Source organism: Salmo salar, chromosome 01 (assembly GCF_965601325.2).
Source record: "Salmo salar chromosome 01, fSalSal1, whole genome shotgun sequence".
Taxonomy (NCBI): domain Eukaryota; kingdom Metazoa; phylum Chordata; class Actinopteri; order Salmoniformes; family Salmonidae; genus Salmo; species Salmo salar.
In genome coordinates, this window is record NC_138291.1 from 4,842,349 (window position 1) to 4,862,473 (window position 20,125).

Here is a 20,125-nt window from a genome sequence, read left to right on the forward strand (position 1 = left end):
TGGATTACATACCAACTCCAAAGTATCCACACATCACAGATTTAGACAGATTCAGAGGCCAGGACATAGTGAAGCGATTACATGCATGTGGCATTACAGGTTGACAGAATCAGAGAGAATGTATACTTATAGAAGGCATATCTAGAATCATCTCTCTGACCATCTCATGTCGTCTCTCCTCCTCTCGCTGGTTCTCTTTGTCGTAGTCCCGAGCCTTCTTCCTCTCCCTGATCTCCCAGTTCTTCAGACGCTGAGAAGAAGAAGAGCAACAACATCTGATATATATACACACACACACACATTACACATTACACACACACACATTACACACACATTACACATTACACACATTACACATTACACACATTACACGCACACACACAACACACACACACACACACACACATTACACATTACACGCACACACACATTACACGCACACAACACACACACACACATTACACACACACACACATTACACACACACACACATTACACACACACACACACACACACACACATACACACATTACACACACACACATACATAACACACACACACACACACACACACACACACACACACACACACACACACACACATTACACACACATTACACACACATTACACACACACACACACACACACACACACACATTACACACACACACATACATACATTACACACACACACACACACACACACACACATTACACACACATTACACACACATTACACACACACACACACAGCCGAAATGCTGTTTCAGCCAGTCAGCATCCAAACCAACTGTAATTTGCATTTATACATAGACAGGTGTTCAATTGAGTTGTCTGAAGACAGAGCCAGTATGAGCACAGTGGCTTGTGTCTCAAATGGAACCCTGCTCTAGTCTAAAGTAGTGCACTATATAGGGAATAGGGCTCTGGTCTATAGTAGTGCACTATATAGGGAATAGGGTGCCATAGGGCTCTGGTCTAAAGTAGTGCACTATATAGGGAATAGGGCTCTGGTCTATAGTAGTGCACTATATAGGGAATAGGGTGCCATAGGGCTCTGGGCTAAAGTAGTGCACTATATAGGGAATAGGGCTCTGGTCTAAAGTAGTGCACTATATAGGGAATAGGGTGCCATAGGGCTCTGGTCTAAAGTAGTGCACTATATAGGGAACAGGGTGGCATAGGGCTCTGGTCTAAAGTAGTGCACTATATAGGGAATAGGGCTCTGGTCTAAAGTAGTGGACTATATAGGGAATAGGGTGCCATAGGGCTCTGTGCTAAAGTAGTGCACTATATAGGGAATAGGGCTCTGGTCTAAAGTAGTGCACTATATAGGGAATAGGGTGCCATAGGGCTCTGGTCTAAAGTAGTGCACTATATAGGGAACAGGGTGGCATAGGGCTCTGGTCTAAAGTAGTGCACAATATAGAGAATAGGGTGCCATTTGGAACACATACCTAAGTGCCTTAGGCCTGAGGGAATCAGAAAGAGTTGTCAGACTGGTTGTGTTCCATGCTACGACAGTATATTGCAGTGGTAAAGCCTAATTAACCCTACACATGTACGTAACGCAAGAAAGCTGTTAGCAAATAAGAATGTTAATCATGCATACCTGTGTGGAGCTGCAGGGCTGCACGCGTTTGAGTATTTTTGTAACTTTACAGGATTACCATTTCTCCGTAGCTAATGTAGTTCTTGCGTTGTGTACTTGCGTAGGGTATAAATTCGGCCTAAAGCCTTGTCAACATGGACTACACGTCAAACTTACTTCCTGGTAGGCAGTCTCCTTGTCCCTCATCTTCCTCTCCAGCTTCCTGCGTTCGTACGCCTCCTCCTGATCTTCCTCACGGTCGTGTTTCTTCTCATCGCGGCTCCGTTCTCTACAGGCAGAGACGTGAGTTCAAACACTCACCACTTCTACAGCTGACCAGCACCTGTATTCAGAGCGCTGATCTAGGATCCTCATACCAACCTGGATCTACTGCGGTCTTTGCTGACTTCTCGACTCCGCTCCTTCACGCGTTCCCTCTCTCCGCGTTCCCTCTCTCCTCGTTCCCTCTCTCCTCGTTCCCTCTCTCCTCGTTCCCTCTCTCCTCGTTCCCTCTCTCTCTCCTTTGTCCGTTCACGTTCCCGATCGATCCGGTCCCGGTCTCTGTCCTTGTTGTTGTTGTCGTTTCTCTCCTTCTCCTTCTCCCTCTCGCGGTCCCGGCGCTCCCTCTCTCGCTCCCTCTCTTTGTCTCTCTCCCTCCTGTCCTTATCGATCTCTTGCCGTTCCTGCTCTTTCTTTCCCTTCTCCTCCTCCAGTTTCTACAGGAAGAAGAGGAGTACCCCTGTGTTAAGTCACTCTACTGCTGTATTCCCCCATAGACAACACAGTCAACACAGCAGTGAGAACAAGCTACCTGGAACCATGAAAAACAGCCCCAGACCATTATTTCTCATCCACCAAACTTTACAGTTGGCACTATGCATTGGGGCAGGTAGCGTTCTCCTGGCATCCACCAAACCCAGATTCTTCCGCCGGACTGCCAGATGGTGAAGCGTGATTCATCACTCCAGGGAACGTGTTTCCACTGCTCCAGAGTCCAATGGCAGCAAACTTTACACCACTCCAGCTGACTCTTGGCATTCCGCATGGTGATCTTACGCTCGTGTGCGTCTGCTCTGCCATGGAAACCCCATTTCATGAAGATCCCGACGAATAGGTATTACGCTGACGTTGCTTCCAGAGGCCCGTGTGTCACCTGAACTGGACTCGCATGTAAAGGACGCATGCATTTCTCTAGGAAACTGTGCAGTAATCCCAACATCCCTATGGACGACGCAAATCGCCCTCGCGCTGCCCTCACCCACCTGGACAGAAGGAATGCATTAGTGAGGATGCTGTACATCGACTACCAAACTCACCACAAAGCTCACAGCCCCTGGGGGACTGAACTCCTCTTTACGCAACAGCTTCTACCTCAAGGCCATCAGACTGTTAAACAGCTTCTATCTCCAGGCCATCAGACTGTTAAACAGCTTCTATCTCCAGGCCATCAGACTGGTAAACAGCTTCTATCTCCAGACCATCAGACTGATAAACAGCTTCTATCTCCAGGCCATCAGACTGTTAAACAGCTTCTATCTCCAGGCCATCAGACTGTTAAACAGCTTCTATCTCCAGGCCATCAGACTGTTAAACAGCTTCTACCTCCAGGCCATCAGACTGTTAAACAGCTTCTATCTCCAGACCATCAGACTGTTAAACAGCTTCTACCTCAAGGCCATCAGACTGTTAAACAGCTTCTACCTCCAGGCCATCAGACTGTTAAACAGCTTCTATCTCCAGACCATCAGACTGTTAAACAGCTTCTACCTCAAGGCCATCAGACTGTTAAACAGCTTCTATCTCCAGGCCATCAGACTGATAAACAGCTTCTATCTCCAGGCCATCAGACTGTTAAACAGCCATCACTAGCCAGCTACCACCTGGTTACTCAACCCTGCTGCCCCATAGACGTGGAATCACTGGTCACTTTAATAATGGAACACGAGTCACTTCAATAATGTTTACATACTGCTTTACTCATCTCATATGTATACAGTGTAATTTTTGTCAATGCCACTCCGACGTTGCTCGATTTAATATTTATATATTTCTTAATTGCATTATTTTTTACTTTTAGATGTGTGTGTTGTTAGATACTACTGCAATGTTGGCGCTAGGAACACAAGCATTTCACTACACCCGCAATATCATCTGCTGAATATGTGTACGTGACCAACACAATTTGATTTGATTTATACAGTGAATTCGGAAAGTATTCAGACCCCCCCCCTCCCCTTTTTCCACATTGTGTTGCGTTACAGCCTTATTCTAAAATGGATTGAATAAAAAAAATGGTCTTCATTAATCTACACACAATACCCCACAATGACACAATATGACACAATACCCCACAATGACTCAATACCCCATAATGACTCAATACCCCAATACCCCACAACGACACAATACCCCACAACGACTCAATACCCCACAACGACACAATACCCCAACACCCCACAACGACACAATACCTCAACACCCCACAACGACACAATACCTCACAACGACACAATACCCCACAACGACACAATACCCCACAACGACACAATACCCCACAACGACACAATACCCCAATACCCCACAATGACAAAGAAAAAAATAGGTTTACATTTTTTTCCAAATGTATTAAATATATAAAAACAGAAATACCTTATTTACTTAAGTATTCAGACCCTTTGCTATGAGGCTCGAAATTGAGCTCAGGTGCATCCTGTTTCCATTGATCATCCTTGAGATGTTTCTACAACTTCATTGAAGTCCACCTGTGGTAAATTCAATTGATTTGACATGATTTGGAAAGGCACACACCTGTCTATATAAGGTCCCACAGTTAACAGTGCATGTCAGAGCAAAAACCAAGCCATGAGGTCGAAGGAATTGTCCGTAGAGCTCTGAGACAGGATTGTGTCGAGGCACAGATCTGGAGAAAGGTACCAACACATTTCTGCAGCATTGAAGGTCCCCAAGAACTCAGTGGCTTCCATCATTCTTAAATGGAAGTTTGGAACCACCAAGACTCTTCCTAGAGCTGGCCGCCCGGTCAAACTGACCAATCGGGGGAGAAGGGCCTTGGTCAGGGAGGTGACCAAGAACCCGATGGTCAATCTGAGAGAGCTCCAGAGTTCCTCTGTGGAGATGGGAGAAGCTTCCAGAAGGACAACCAACTCTGCAGCACTCCACCAATCAGACCTTTATGTTAGTGGCCAGATGGAAGCCACTCCTCAGTCAAACACACGACAGCCCGCTTGGAGTTTGTCAAAAGGCACCTAAAGGACTCTAAGACCATGAGAAACAAGATTCTCTAGTCTGATGAAACCAAGATTTAACTCTTTGGCCTGAATGCCAAGCGTCACGTCTGGAGCAAACCTGGCACCATCCCTACGGTGAAGCATGGTGGTGGCAGCATCATGCTGTGGGGATGATTTTTCAGCGGCAGGAAGTCAGGATCGAGGGAAAGATGAACAGAGCAAAGTACAGAGAGATCCTTAATGAAAACCTGCTCCAGAGCACTCAGGACCTCAGACTGGGGTGAAGGTTCACCATCCAACAGGACAACGACCCTAAACACACAGCCAAGACAACGCAGGAGTGGCTTCGGGACAAGTCTCTGAAGGTTCTTGAGTGGCCCAGCCACAGCCCGGACTTGAACCCGATCAAACATCTCTGAAGAGTCCTGAAAATAGCTGTGCAGCAACGCTCCCCATCCAACCTGACAGAGCTTGATTGGATCTGCAGAGAAGAATGGGAGAAACTTCCCAAATACAGGTGTGCCAAGCTTGTAGCGTCACATCCAAGAAGACTCGAGGCTGTAATCGCTGCCAAAGGTGCTTCAACAAAGTACTGAGTAAAGGGTCTGAATACTAATGTAAATGTTATATTTCTGTTTTAAAAATATACACATTTGCAACATTTTGCTTTGTCATTATGGGGTATTGTGTGTAGATTGATGAGGGAGAAAAAAAACGATGTAATCATTTTTAGAATAAAGCCGTAACGTAACTCAAATGTGGATAAAGTCAAGGGGTACTGAATACATTCAGAATGCACCGTACACCACTAGGACCTGCGTAGGTTCACTAGTCTCTCTCTTTCTGGGTCTTCTATTCACACTGCCAGTGGACCTCCTTTTAACCATGTCAACTAGCTAGTACCTACAAACACAAGCTTGTATCCAAAATGCCACCCTATTCCCTACATGGGGGCGGCAGGGTAGCCTAGTGGTTAAGAGCGTTGGGTTAGTAACCGAAAGGTGGCAAGTTCGAATCCCCGAGCTGACAAGGTACAAATCTGTCGTTCTGCCCCTGAACAAGGCAGTTTAACCCACTGTTCCTAGGCCATCGTTGTAAAATAAGAATTTGTTCTTAACTGACTTGCCTAGTTAAATAAAAAAGGTAAAATAAACATATTACACTACTTTTGACCAGCGTCGGTCGAAAAAACGTCACCCTATATAGTGCAGTAACAGTCTCAGAGCCAGCTGCCCCTATGCAAGTCCTCCAGAAAGGAGCGCCCGAGACGTAGAGAAGAAGAAATTAAAGATGATACTTACATCCGTACACACTTTCCCCAAAGCTCTGAGATTCATCTTGCTTTAGTCACCAATATGTCGTCTACCATAATGGTGGGGTTATAATCAATAGATTAGCTTTAAAAAGGACCATTACATTACGTCCACCCTACTCTCTAGCTGGTAGTTCTACTGCGTAGTTTCATCCCAAGTCACTATTGTTAACAGTTGATCCTACGATCTTTAGGGGCTACTGAAATAGCATTGCTGACTGATGGGATACATATTGTTTATAAATATTACATTTTTTATCAAGTTCAATTGATCAAAAATGCACAAAATGAGGAAATATCTCAACTAAATGTTGTTGACAATATGAACGAATAATCATAGGAAGGGGGACCGGGCTATGCAAAACGAGCTCACCCAATGTTTTCACGTGTGACTTTGATTGTAAATGTATCCCTTTCAGTGGCACGTTACCTACTCTCCTATATATTTGGTCAATACATGAATTTTGAAGTCCCAATAGGTAACAGGATGTTGAAACTACACTAGGTGTGATGTAGATGTGGGTATTGTAGTTCTTTCTCCCCAAACGCCTAATGTGAGTGGTAAGGTGAGAGAGAACAGTGGGCTGGCTACGTTACCTTGTGAGTGTCCCGGAACTTAGAGATCTCTCTGGATATCAGGTCTCTTTTGTCATCCTCCATCTCCATCACATTGATGTCCTCCTGGGAAACAAATCATGAAACAGCTTATCAGATGGCTGGAGGTTGTACAGTACAGGAACACAAGTAATCAGATTGCTGGAGGTTGTACAGTACAGGAACACAAGTAATCAGATTGCTGGAGGTAGTACAGTACAGGAACACAAGTAATCAGATTGCTGGAGGTAGTACAGTACAGGAACACAAGTAATCAGATTGCTGGAGGTAGTACAGTACAGGAACACAAGTCACGAAACAGACTACTGTACACACACTACATTACCAAAAGTATATGTGGCCACCTGACGGATTCGTCCGTCGGACTGCCAGATGTTGAAGTGTAATTCATCACTCCAGAGAACGTGTTTCCACTGCTCCAGAGTCCAAAGGGGGCGAGCTTTACACCCCTCCAGCTGACACTTGGCAATACTAGGGTTGTGTGCAGCTGCTCAAGGAAACATGGAAACCCATTTCATGAAGCTCCTGACAGCAGTTATTGTGCTGACGTTGCTTCCAGAGGTAGTTTGGAACTTGGTAGTGAGTGGTGCAACCGAGGACAGACGATTTTTTACACGCTTAAGCACTCACTGGTCCCGTTCTGTGAGCTTGTGTGGCCTACCACTTCACGGCTGAGCCGTTGTTGCTCCTAGACATTTCCACTTCACAATAACACCACTTATAGTTGACCCGAGGCAGATCTAGCAGGGCAGACATTTTACGAACTGACTCGTTGGAAAGGTGACATCCTATGACGGTGCCACGTTGAAAGTCACTGAGATCTTCAGTACGGGCCGTTCTACTGCCAATGTTTGTCTATGGAGATTGCATGGCGGTGTGCTCGATTTTATACACCTGTCAGCAACGGGTGTGGCTGAAATAGCCGAAACCACAAATTTGAAGGGGTGTCCGGTAAATGTATGTACATAAGTTTGATATGAAGGCATTCTCTCGCCACAAAATGGCAACTCGCTAGTATTTAAATATGACAAATGGGGTGAGAACACCTTTATGATTTCAGGTCAACCAAAATCATTAATAGTTGCATTTGTTGGTAGCTGAATTAATACACGTATTTACATTGGCCAACTTTATTTAATCTCTACGGCGTTGATGTCTTCCTGGAACATACAGTGCCTTGCGAAAGTATTCACCCCCCTCGGCATTTTGCCTATTTTTGTTGCCTTACAACCTGGAATTAAAATCGAAGATGTAAAACTTTGAAGATGTAAAACATTTTTTTGGGTGAAACAAACAAATTAGACCAAAAAAACAACTGAAAACTTGCTTAACTATTCACCCCCCCAAAGTCAATACTTTGTAGACCCACCTTTTGCAGCAATTACAGCTGCAAGTCTCTTGAGGGTATGTCTCTATAAGCTTGGTACATCTAGCCACTGGGATTTTTGACCATTCTTCAAGGCAAAACTGCCCCAACTCCTTCAAGTTGGATGGGTTCCACTGGTGTACAGCCATCCTTAAGTCATACCACAGATTGTCAATTGGATTGAGGTCTGGGCTTTGATTAGGCCATTCCAAGACATTTAAATGTTTCCGCTTAAACCACTCAAGTGTTGCTTTAGCAGTATGCTTAGAGTCATTGTCCTGCTGGAAGGTGAACCTCTGTCCCAGTCTCAAATCTCTGGAAGTCAAACAGGTTTCCCCTCAAGAATTTCCCTGTATTTAGCGCCATCCATCATTCCTTCAATTCTGACCAGTTTCCCAGTCCCTGCCGATAAAAAACATCCCCACAGCATGATGCTGCCACCACCATTCTTCACTGTGGGGATGGGGTTCTCAGGGTGATGAGAGGTGTTGGGTTTGCGCCAGACAGTGTTTTCCTTGATGGCCAAAAAGCTCAATTTTAGTCTCATCTGACCAGAGTACCTTCTTCCATATGTTTGGGGAATCTCCCACAAGCCTTTTGGCGAACACCAAACGTGTTTGATTATTTTTTTCTTTAAGCAATGGCTTCTTTCTGGCCACTCTTCCGTAAAGCCCAGCTCTGTGGAGTGTACGGCTTAAAGTGGTCCTATGGACAGATACTCCAATCTCCGCTCTGGAGCTTTGCAGCTCCTTCAGGGTTATCTTTTGGCTCTTTGTTGCCTCTCTGATTAAGGCCCTCCTTGCCTGGTCCGTGAGTTTTGGTGGGCGGCCCTCTCTTCGCAGGTTTGTTGTGGTGCCATATTCTTTCTATTTTTTAATAATGGATTTAATGGTGCTCCGTGGCATGTTCAAAGTTTCAGATATTTTTTTTATAATCCAACCCTGATCTGTACTTCTCCAAAACTCTGTCCCTGACCTGTTTGGAAAGCTCCTTGATCTTCATGGTGCCCCTTGCTTAGTGGTGTTGCAGACTCTGGTGCCTTTCAGAACAGCTGTATATATACACTGAGATCATGTGACACTTAAATAAAGTCCACCTGTGTGCAATCTAACTAATTAAGTGACTTCTAAAGGTAATTGGTTGCACCAGATATTATTTAGGGGCTTCATATCAAAGGGGGTGAACACACGCACCACTTTTGCATATTTTTGTTGTTGTAATTTTTGGTTGTTGAAACAAGTAATTTTTTAAATTTCACTTCACCAATTTGGACTATTTTGTGTTGGTCCATTATATGAAACACATTTCAATTTACAGGTTGTAACGCTGCAACAAAATAGGAAAAACGCCAAGGGGGATGAATACTTTTTCAAGGCGCTGTAAGTAAAGAAACAAACACACTTCACATGCAAATCAGATTGATAAGTTGACAATCTCTCATCACAACAAAATGGTGACTCAAGGATTTAAAGGGCCAGTGCATTTAAAAACGTGATTTCCTGTGTTTTATATATATTTCCACACTAATAGGTTAAAATAATACAGTGAAATTGTGAAAATTATGATCATGCCCTTTTAGTGTAAGAGCTGTTTGAAAAGACCGCTTGAAATTTCAGCCTGTTTTGGTGGGTTGGAGTTTTGGCGTTCCACGGTGACATCACAATGAGGTAAATTAGTTAATAGACCAATAAGAAAGAGAGTTCCAAACCTCTCTGCCAATAACAGCTAGTTTCTGTGTTCCCCCCCTCTCCACTCAGACCACTTCCAAACAGTCCTAACTAATTTCCTGCTTGAGAAATTGCTCTTAGCTAAGAAGCTATTTTTGTTTCTTTTTGACAGTTTCTATTGAAAACAATGCAGAGATGATTTGATATTGAGATAAAAAAATTTAAAAAAGCTGCATTGGACCTTTGAAATCCTCGAAATGGGACTAGGACTTACAGTAGGTTAATGATAAAGTGACAGGCCAATCACAATTTTAGTTCTGCCAGAAGGAAGTGGTAGCTCACTGGTAGCCTGCAGTCATACACGCAATTCTACACCAATTTACAAACATACATTTCTATTGTAGATATAAATGTATATCATCGTTCGGCGGAGCCCGGACGCCGCTACCTCCCCCCGTTGGGCGGAGCCCGGACGCCGCTACCTCCCCCGTTGGGCGGAGCCCGGACGCCGCTACCTCCCCCGTTGGGCGGAGCCCGGACGCCGCTACCTCCCCCGTTGGGCGGAGCCCGGACGCCGCTACCTCCCCCGTTGGGCGGAGCCCGGACGCCGCTACCTCCCCCGTTGGGCGGAGCCCGGACGCCGCTACCTCCCCCGTTGGGCGGAGCCCGGACGCCGCTACCTCCCCCGTTGGGCGGAGCCCGGACGCCGCTACCTCCCCCGTTGGGCGGAGCCCGGACGCCGCTACCTCCCCCGTTGGGCGGAGCCCGGACGCCGCTACCTCCCCCGTTGGGCGGAGCGGGACGCCGCTACCTCCCCCGTTGGGCGGAGCCCGGACGCCGCTACCTCCCCCGTTGGGCGGAGCCCGGACGCCGCTACCTCCCCCGTTGGGCGGAGCCCGGACGCCGCTACCTCCCCCGTTGGGCGGAGCCCGGACGCCGCTACCTCCCCCGTTGGGCGGAGCCCGGACGCCGCTACCTCCCCCGTTGGGCGGAGCCCGGACGCCGCTACCTCCCCCGTTGGGCGGAGCCCGGACGCCGCTACCTCCCCCGTTGGGCGGAGCCCGGACGCCGCTACCTCCCCCGTTGGGCGGAGCCCGGACGCCGCTACCTCCCCCGTTGGGCGGAGCCCGGACGCCGCTACCTCCCCCGTTGGGCGGAGCCCGGACGCCGCTACCTCCCCCGTTGGGCGGAGCCCGGACGCCGCTACCTCCCCCGTTGGGCGGAGCCCGGACGCCGCTACCTCCCCCGTTGGGCGGAGCCCGGACGCCACTACCTCCCCCGTTGGGCGGAGCCCGGACGCCACTACCTCCCCCGTTGGGCGGAGCCCGGACGCCACTACCTCCCCCGTTGGGCGGAGCCCGGACGCCACTACCTCCCCCGTTGGGCGGAGCCCGGACGCCACTACCTCCCCCGTTGGGCGGAGCCCGGACGCCACTACCTCCCCCGTTGGGCGGAGCCCGGACGCCACTACCTCCCCCGTTGGGCGGAGCCCGGACGCCACTACCTCCCCCGTTGGGCGGAGCCCGGACGCCACTACCTCCTCTCTTCAGTGGAATGGATGCTACTACCTCCTCTTTCTTCTCTCTCTTCTTCTTGCGAGGCTGGTTGTCCCCGTCCTGAGAAGGGGCGTTGAGCTCACTGCCGTATTCCCGGATCAACCCCTCGATGGCCCCCTTCACTATCTGGTCACGACGCTTTGTGTCCTCATCAAGATCCTCCTCCTCCTCTTCCTCTTCCTCCTTGAGCCCGTCCTCTGACATTGCTCCCTATGAGACACAAACAGGAAGCAGAGAGGGAGGTTCTTATTATGAATCCCCATGTCTAATGGATATGATATTTCCATTTACCTTGGCTGTAAATGGAATCATAAGTTGTATCCCCGAGTGGTGCAAGCGGTTTAAGGCACTCCATCTCAGTGCTAGAGACGTCACTACGGACATCCTGGTTCAAATCCAGGCTGTATCACAACCGGCCGTGATCGGGAGTCGCATAGGGCGGCACACAATTGGCCCAGCAGTCGTCCGGGTTTGGCCGGTGTAGGCCGTCATTGTAAATAAGAATTTGTTCTTAACTGACTTGCCTGGTTAAATAAAGGTTCAATTAAAAATGTAATAAAATCTTTCTCTGTTCTCCTCCATCACCTCTCATGATAGATAGATAGGACATAGGCCTACTACTCACACCATGTTGTGTGTGTGGGGTGTGGTGTGTGTGGTGTGTGTGTGGTGTGGTGTGTGTGAGATGAGGTGTGTGTGAGGATGAGGTGTGTGTGAGGTGTGTGTGAGATGTGAGGTGTGTGTGAGATGAGGTGTGTGTGAGATGAGGTGTGTGTGAGGTGTGTGTGAGATGAGGTGTGTGTGAGATGTGAGGTGTGTGTGAGGTGTGTGTGAGATGTGAGGTGTGTGTGTGGTGTGTGCGGTGTGTGGTGTGTGTGGTGTGGTGTGTGTGAGGTGTGTGTGAGATGAGGTGTGTGTGAGATGAGGTGTGTGTGAGGTGTGTGGTGTGGTGTGTGTGAGGTGTGTGGTGTGGTGTGTGTGAGGTGTGTGTGAGGTGTGTGTGAGATGAGGTGTGTGTGAGGTGTGTGGTGTGGTGTGTGTGAGGTGTGTGTGAGATGTGTGTGAGATGTGAGGTGTGTGTGTGGTGTGTGTGAGATGAGGTGTGTGTGAGGTGTGTGTGAGATGTGTGTGAGATGTGAGGTGTGTGTGAGGTGTGTGTGAGGTGTGTGTGAGGTGTGTGTGAGATGAGGTGTGTGTGAGGTGTGTGTGAGGTGTGTGGGTGAGATGAGGTGTGTGTGAGATGAGGTGTGTGTGAGGTGTGTGTGAGATGAGGTGTGTGTGAGGTGTGTGTGAGGTGTGTGTGGTGTGGTGTGTGTGAGATGAGGTGTGTGTGAGATGAGGTGTGTGTGAGGTGTGTGTGAGGTGTGAGGTGTGTGTGAGGTGTGTGTGAGATGAGGTGTGTGTGAGATGAGGTGTGTGTGAGGTGTGTGTGAGATGTGAGGTGTGTGTGAGGTGTGTGTGTGGTGTGTGCGCTGTGCAGTGTGTGTTCACCCCGTTGGCACTCCTCCTCTTGGCCTTCCATTCCTCTAGCTGGGCCTTGGTCTTAGCATCCACCTTGACCAGCAGCTTCTTGTCTCCCAGCAACAGCTCATGTAGCAGACGCAGGGAACGCAGGGTGGACTCTGGCTCCTTGTACTCACAGAAACCAAACGCTACAGAGAGAGAGAGAGAGACACAGACAGAGAGACAGAGAGAGAGACAGAGAGAGAGACAGAGAGAGAGACAGAGAGAGAGAGAGAGAGAGAGAGGGAGAGGGAGAGAGAGAGGGAGGGAGAGGGAGAGAGAGAGGGGGGAGAGAGAGGGAGAGAGGGTGAGAGGGAGCGAGGGAGAAAGAGAGTGAAAGAGAGAGAGGGGGGAGAGGAAGATGGGAGCGAGGGAGAAAGAGAGAGGGGGAGAGGAAGATGGGAGTGAGGGAGAAAGAGAGAGTGAAAGAGAGAGAGGGGGGAGAGGAATATGGGAGCGAGGGAGAAAGAGAGAGAGTGAAAGAGAGAGAGGGGGGAGAGGAAGATGGAGACGGAGAGAGAGAGACATGGAAGATTTCACTAAAGTTTCAAACAGAGAGGTTACTAGTGAACGCTCAGGTGGGGAAAGACAGGACAAGAGTTAGTACCGAGCTGACAGAAAAAGACATATCTAAACTCTGTTCTCTTTTAAAATCTTATTTGTTTTATAAATTAACTATGATTTACATCAGCGATTAAAAAAAAAAGTGCATTTGTTTCTAAAAACCCAAGCAGCAAACCATCTGTTGTACAGAACTAGAACCACCTCCTTAATATAACATGAAGCTGACCTCATCACCTCACTATGTAAACAGTTATCATGAGGCTGGTCAACCACGACATTCTAGAGGCGTGGGGGTAACGACACGGGCGTGGGGGTAACGACACGGGCGTGGGGGTAACGACACGGGCGTGGGGGTAACGACACGGGCGTGGGGGTAACGACACAGGCGTGGCCGTAACACAGGCGTGGGGGTAACAACACAGGCGTGGGGGTAACAACACAGGCGTGGGGGTAACAACACAGGCGTGGGGGTAACAACACAGGCGTGGGGGTAACAACACAGGCGTGGGGGTAACAACACAGGCATCCACAGGCGTGGCGGTAACGACACAGGCGTGGGGGTAACGACACAGGCGTGGCCGTAACAACACAGGCGTGGGGGTAACAACACAGGCGTGGGGGTAACAACACAGGCATCCACAGGCGTGGCGGTAACAACACGGGCGTCCACAGGCGTGGCGGTAACAACACGGGCGTCCACAGGCGTGGCGGTAACAACACGGGCGTCCACAGGCGTGGCGGTAACAACACAGGCCTCCACAGGCGTGGCGGTAACAACACGGGCGTCCACAGGCGTGGCGGTAACAACACGGGCGTCCACAGGCGTGGCGGTAACAACACGGGCGTCCACAGGCGTGGCGGTAACAACACGGGCGTCCACAGGCGTGGCGGTAACAACACAGGCGTGGCGGTAACAACACAGGCGTGGCCGTAACAACACAGGCGTGGGGGTAACAACACAGGCGTGGGGGTAACAACACAGGCGTGGCGGTAACAACACGGGCGTCCACAGGCGTGGCGGTAACAACACAGGCGTGGCGGTAACAACACGGGCGTCCACAGGCGTGGCGGTAACAACACGGGCGTCCACAGGCGTGGCGGTAACAACACAGGCGTGGCGGTAACAACATAACAAGGAAAGGAGGGAAAGTATAGTAGAAGTATTGTACCTGTTTTGTTTTTACCTTGCAGTTTCCCAGAAGCTCCTTGGACTCTCTTCCAGCTCAGGACCAAGCCACATTTCTACAGGATGGAGAAAAGGACAAGAAGAGGGGACCTCATCTGAGACTAAACACCAATGTCAACGTGATCCATCATCATTCAATCACATTGGTTAATATAAGCCCTTCTTTTTTTATACATAAAACAGTTGTTACAAAGTGTTTTACATTTTAACACGGACCAGAACCCAAAGAACAGGCAGAAGAAAAGTAGAAATGGGTCATGATCCTGAAGACACGTTGTGTGCAGGGTTTACAGTAATATGACTGCAACTAAATAATAACTCAATACAGTAATATGACTGAAACTAAATAATAACTGAATAATACAGTAATATGACTGCAACTAAATAATAACTTAATACAGTAATATGACTGAAACTAAATAATAACTTAATAATACAGTAATATGACTGAAACTAAATAATAACTCAATACAGTAATATGACTGAAACTAAATAATAACTTAATAATACAGTAATATGACTGCAACTAAATAACCTAATAATACAGTAATATGACTGCAACTAAATAATAACTTAATAATACAGTAATATGACTGAAACTAAATAATAACTTAATACAGTAATATGACTGCAACTAAATAATAACTTAATACAGTAATATGACTGAAACTAAATAATAACTTAATAATACAGTAATAAGACTGCAACTAAATAATAACTCAATACAGTAATAAGACTGAAACTAAATAATAACTTAATAATACAGTAATAAGACTGCAACTAAATAATAACTGAATACAGTAATATGACTGAAACTAAATAATAACTTAATAATACAGTAATATGACTGAAACTAAATAATAACTTAATAATACAGTAATAAGACTGAAACTAAATAAGAACTTAATAATACAGTAATATGACTGAAACTAAATAACCTAACTGAATACAGTAATAAGACTGAAACTAAATAATAACTGAATACAGTAATAAGACTGAAACTAAATAATAACTTAATAATACAGTAATATGACTGCAACTAAATAACCTAATAATACAGTAATATGACTGAAACTAAATAATAACTTAATACAGTAATATGACTGAAACTAAATAATAACTTAATAATACAGTAATATGACTGCAACTAAATAACCTAATAATACAGTAATATGACTGAAACTAAATAATAACTTAATACAGTAATATGACTGAAACTAAATAATAACTTAATACAGTAATATGACTGCAACTAAATAATAACTTAATACAGTAACATGACTGAAACTAAATAAGAACTTAATAATACAGTAACATGACTGAAACTAAATAATAACTTAATAATACAGTAATAAGACTGAAACTAAATAATAACTTAATAATACAGTAATAAGACTGAAACTAAATAATAACTTAATAATACAGTAATAAGACTGAAACTAAATAATAACTTAATAATACAGTAATATGACTGAAACTAAATAACTTAATAATACAGTAATAAGACTGAAACTAAATAATAACTTAATAATACAGTAATAAGACTGAAACTAAATAATAACTTAATAATACAGTAATATGACTGAAACTAAATAATAACTTAATAATACAGTAATAAGACTGAAACTAAATAATAACTTAATAATACAGTAATATGACTGAAACTAAATAACTTAATAATACAGTAATAAGACTGAAACTAAATAATAACCTAATAATACAGTAATAAGACTGAAACTAAATAATAACTTAATAATACAGTAATATGACTGAAACTAAATAACTTAATAATACAGTAATAAGACTGAAACTAAATAATAACTTAATAATACAGTAATAAGACTGAAACTAAATAATAACTTAATAATACAGTAATAAGACTGAAACTAAATAAGAACTTAATAATACAGTAATATGACTGAAACTAAATAATAACCTAATAATACAGTAATAAGACTGAAACTAAATAATAACCTAATAATACAGTAATAAGACTGAAACGTATATTGATCTCAGATGGATTGTCTGGGGCCAAGTTAACCTGTCCTTTCATGTCAGAAAGTCATGACCATCATGCTTTTAGGGAAAGAGGATCATTTTGTACATTTTGACCAATTCTAGTCCCTTTGCTGAAGGGCTCCTGGGGATAGTCGACTGTAATATTATTTATATTAATTGATTTATTTATTTATTATGCTGACATCAACAAAACTATCATTTTCACCTCCAGAAATGAGCCCAATAAAAATATTGGTAAAAATTATTTTAAAATAACATATTGGTAAAAATTATTTTAAAATATTGGACCACGGATATGGGGCTCCTGAGTGTCGCAGCGGTCTAAGGCACTGCACCTCAGTGCTAGAGGCGTCACTACAGACATCCTGGTTCGAATCCAGGCTGTATCACAACCGGCTGTGATCGGGAGTCCCATAGGGCTGCGCACAATTGGCCAAGCGTCGTCCGGGTTTGGCCAGGGTAGGGTGTCATTGTAAATAAGAATTTGCTCTTAACCGACTTGCCTAGTTAAATAAGGTTAAATTACATTTTTTTAAATAATATAGCCCAGGGCTCTCTAACCTTGTATCTGGAAAGCTACCAACCCTAATCGAGTGCACCTGATTCTAATAATTAGCTGGTTGACAAGATTTATCAAGTTTGTTACAACTGGGGTTGGCTCGAAAACCTACAGGAGGGTGTCTCTCCAGGAACAGGGTTGGAGAGCTCTGGACTAGATAGATGTAAACCTACAGTAGGTCTCTCTCCAGGAACAGGGTTGGAGAGCCCTGGACTAGATAGATGTAAACCTACAGTAGGTCTCTCTCCAGGAACAGGGTCGGAGAGCTCTGGACTAGATAGATGTAAACCTACAGTAGGTCTCTCTCCAGGAACAGGGTTGGAGAGCCCTGGACTAGATAGATGTAAACCTACAGTAGGTATCTCTCCAGGAACAGGGTTGGAGAGCCCTGGACTAGATAGATGTAAACCTACAGTAGGTCTCTCTCCAGGAACAGGGTTGGAGAGCTCTGGACTAGATAGATGTAAACCTACAGTAGGTATCTCTCCAGGAACAGGGTTGGAGAGCCCTGGACTAGATAGATGTAAACCTACAGTAGGTATCTCTCCAGGAACAGGGTTGGAGAGCCCTGGACTAGATAGATGTAAACCTACAGTAGGTATCTCTCCAGGAACAGGGTTGGAGAGCCCTGGACTAGATAGATGTAAACCTACAGTAGGTATCTCTCCAGGAACAGGGTTGGAGAGCCCTGGACTAGATAGATGTAAACCTACAGTAGGTATCTCTCCAAGAACAGGGTTGGCACTTGCAACTTCAATGCGCCTCGATAGGAATATTTATCTGCCATTGAACACGCCGACTAAGTAAACAGGTCAACTATTCTATAGGTTTGTCTGAGTTTGTTCTAATAACAACATTACATTGCAAAAATAGTAGACTGGAAAGTTACATCCTGAGACCTGAGTGATAAAGTAGAGGCTTTGAATGACTTTACCAGCAGCTACAGTAGACTACACGCCGCTGTCTGAGCTGAGCAGTACAGACTGTTTAATTCCCTTCCTCTGAACATCAGAGTGTCAGCAACAATCATGCATGTCAGTGCAGTGCACACTGCGTAACAGAGAAAATGTAATATTTGAGAACAAATTAGGGAATATATTTAATAAAGGGAATATATTTTGTAGAACAGACATGTTTCTGTATTAGGCTATGTGATCTCCAAACCCCCCCCGACTGATCTCAAAAACGACCTCTCCAGAATCCATATGACGGAAATCCGTCACAGTGACTGAGAACTTTAACCCCTGTGTGTGTGTGCGTGTGTGTGTGTGTGTGTGTGTGTGTGAGAGAGAGAGAGACTTGGTTAAGCTGGACAGAATAATTTCTATATAAAATTCCAACCCATGTTTCCAATCCCAGGCTTGCTTACCGCTAGCAGCTGTCTGACCAGCATGTCAGAAGCCTTCTCTGAGATGTTCCCTACAAACACTGTAGTGGTGGGACCTCCACTGCCCCCTTCCTGGATCTCCTTGGCTCTGACTGGGTTCAGGTCTTTCCTCTGAGCGGGAGGCTTCTGGACCATAGACACTGTGGTAGGAACAAGGACCTGCAATACAACACAATACACACATTAGGAAATAGAGTTGTCTGCCCGCAAGTGTGATGAACTTATACTTTGTGTGTGTGTGTGTGTGTGTGTGTGTGTGTGTGTGTGTGTGTGTGTGTGTGTGTGTGTGTGTGTGTGTGTGATAATAACAGTTCAAGCTCACCGTAGGTGCAGAGGTCATTATCCCCATGTGGACTGGAATCATGGGCGTACCTGGAAGACATCATCATAATCTATCACCTTCAAACTCTTCACTCAGTAGATCTGAATATCAATATCCCTTAAAGTGGACGAAGAATGTTCTGATATGAATGAAATATGTTTGCTAATATGGGTGATTGATGACTACAACCAACAAACAAATAGTTGTTTGAAAGATCATTACAAAAAAACAAAAAAAAACGGTGGTGCACATTGTTATAAACGTATCGTTATCGAAATCAATTCAGGCAATTTTTCGCGATATGGATATTTGTCCATTATTGCCCAGCTCTACTAGACTTTATCCCACCTGCTGGGACTCCCTGGGGGAACCCTGCGAATTGGGGAGGGCGAATCCCGGGGGGCAACTGGGGGAGACGGTTCAGGTGTGGGGGATACGACATCTTGGGAGGTGGAGTGACCTGGGGGAACAAGAAGAGACGCACAGGTTTAGGGACTACCATGGGGGTTACCCATGGATAGATTCTGGCCTGCGTGGATAAACTAGCTAGGCTAGCTATACCGGCTAGCTTAGGTTACTGCTATCCTAGGTATTTGGTTAGCCTACACAATCTAAAATAGCCATGCATTTAAACATTACACAAAGAAGGTTACATTCTACATACTGGCTGGTTAGGTAATCAATGCAAAAAAACAAAAAAAATGCGTTTTCTAGTTTACATTTCCTACTAGCTGGTAGATACCACCGCTACCACGCAAGTTAGCTAGCTAGCTAACTTTGCTAACGTTAATGGACATTTACAAAAAAATAGTTTAGTGTTAACATACCTGAAAACAGGCGGCGTGCAACACAATGTACTCTTGTGTCAACGTATTATATCTGTTTTCATATAAGTCAAGTCTAAAGTACAAAATGAAACGATATTTAATCGGTCTTCAATAGCTAACTTGCTAGCTACGTTATGCCTCAAACAAGGACCTGTGTTTTTTTGCAATGCATTATGGGATATGCCATTTAAAAAATACAAAATAAAAATAGTTTATAATTTTTCACCACTTGGGGGCGACAGGGTTACATACTGGTCCAAAATACCCCCTGTTTAATAGAGTACTGTACCCTGGCCCCATTTTTTTATGTTTTTGCTCCAAAAACAGGTCAACAAGAACAGGAACAAACCACTGTATTTAGGTGATGAGAAGCTGTACCCATGAGCAACGATCTGTTACATT

The 20,125-nt window shown here is 45.3% G+C and overlaps 1 protein-coding gene across 5 annotated transcripts in view; it reads right to left on the reverse strand.

Moving 5' to 3' along the window:
* Positions 1 to 19,901, reverse strand: part of LOC106599215 (RNA-binding protein 25) — a 34,295-nt gene extending 14,394 nt beyond the window's left edge. For 2 of the 5 annotated variants that reach the window (XM_045706854.2, XM_045706920.2), the window contains exons 1-11: positions 19,724 to 19,901; positions 19,245 to 19,356; positions 18,897 to 18,946; positions 18,557 to 18,733; positions 14,593 to 14,665; positions 12,848 to 13,008; positions 11,366 to 11,566; positions 6,750 to 6,833; positions 1,974 to 2,308; positions 1,770 to 1,881; positions 161 to 250 (exon numbers count right to left, since the gene is read on the reverse strand). In XM_045706854.2, the coding sequence (XP_045562810.2) occupies positions 161 to 250; positions 1,770 to 1,881; positions 1,974 to 2,308; positions 6,750 to 6,833; positions 11,366 to 11,566; positions 12,848 to 13,008; positions 14,593 to 14,665; positions 18,557 to 18,733; positions 18,897 to 18,946; positions 19,245 to 19,338 (1,377 nt within the window). In that variant the 5' untranslated portion in view covers positions 19,339 to 19,356; positions 19,724 to 19,901. The remainder of the gene's footprint in view (positions 1 to 160; positions 251 to 1,769; positions 1,882 to 1,973; positions 2,309 to 6,749; positions 6,834 to 11,365; positions 11,567 to 12,847; positions 13,009 to 14,592; positions 14,666 to 18,556; positions 18,734 to 18,896; positions 18,947 to 19,244; positions 19,357 to 19,723) is intronic. The other 3 variants (XM_045706956.2, XM_045706887.2, XM_045706875.2) reach the window with 3 other exon arrangements.
* Positions 19,902 to 20,125: the final 224 nt, after the last annotated feature.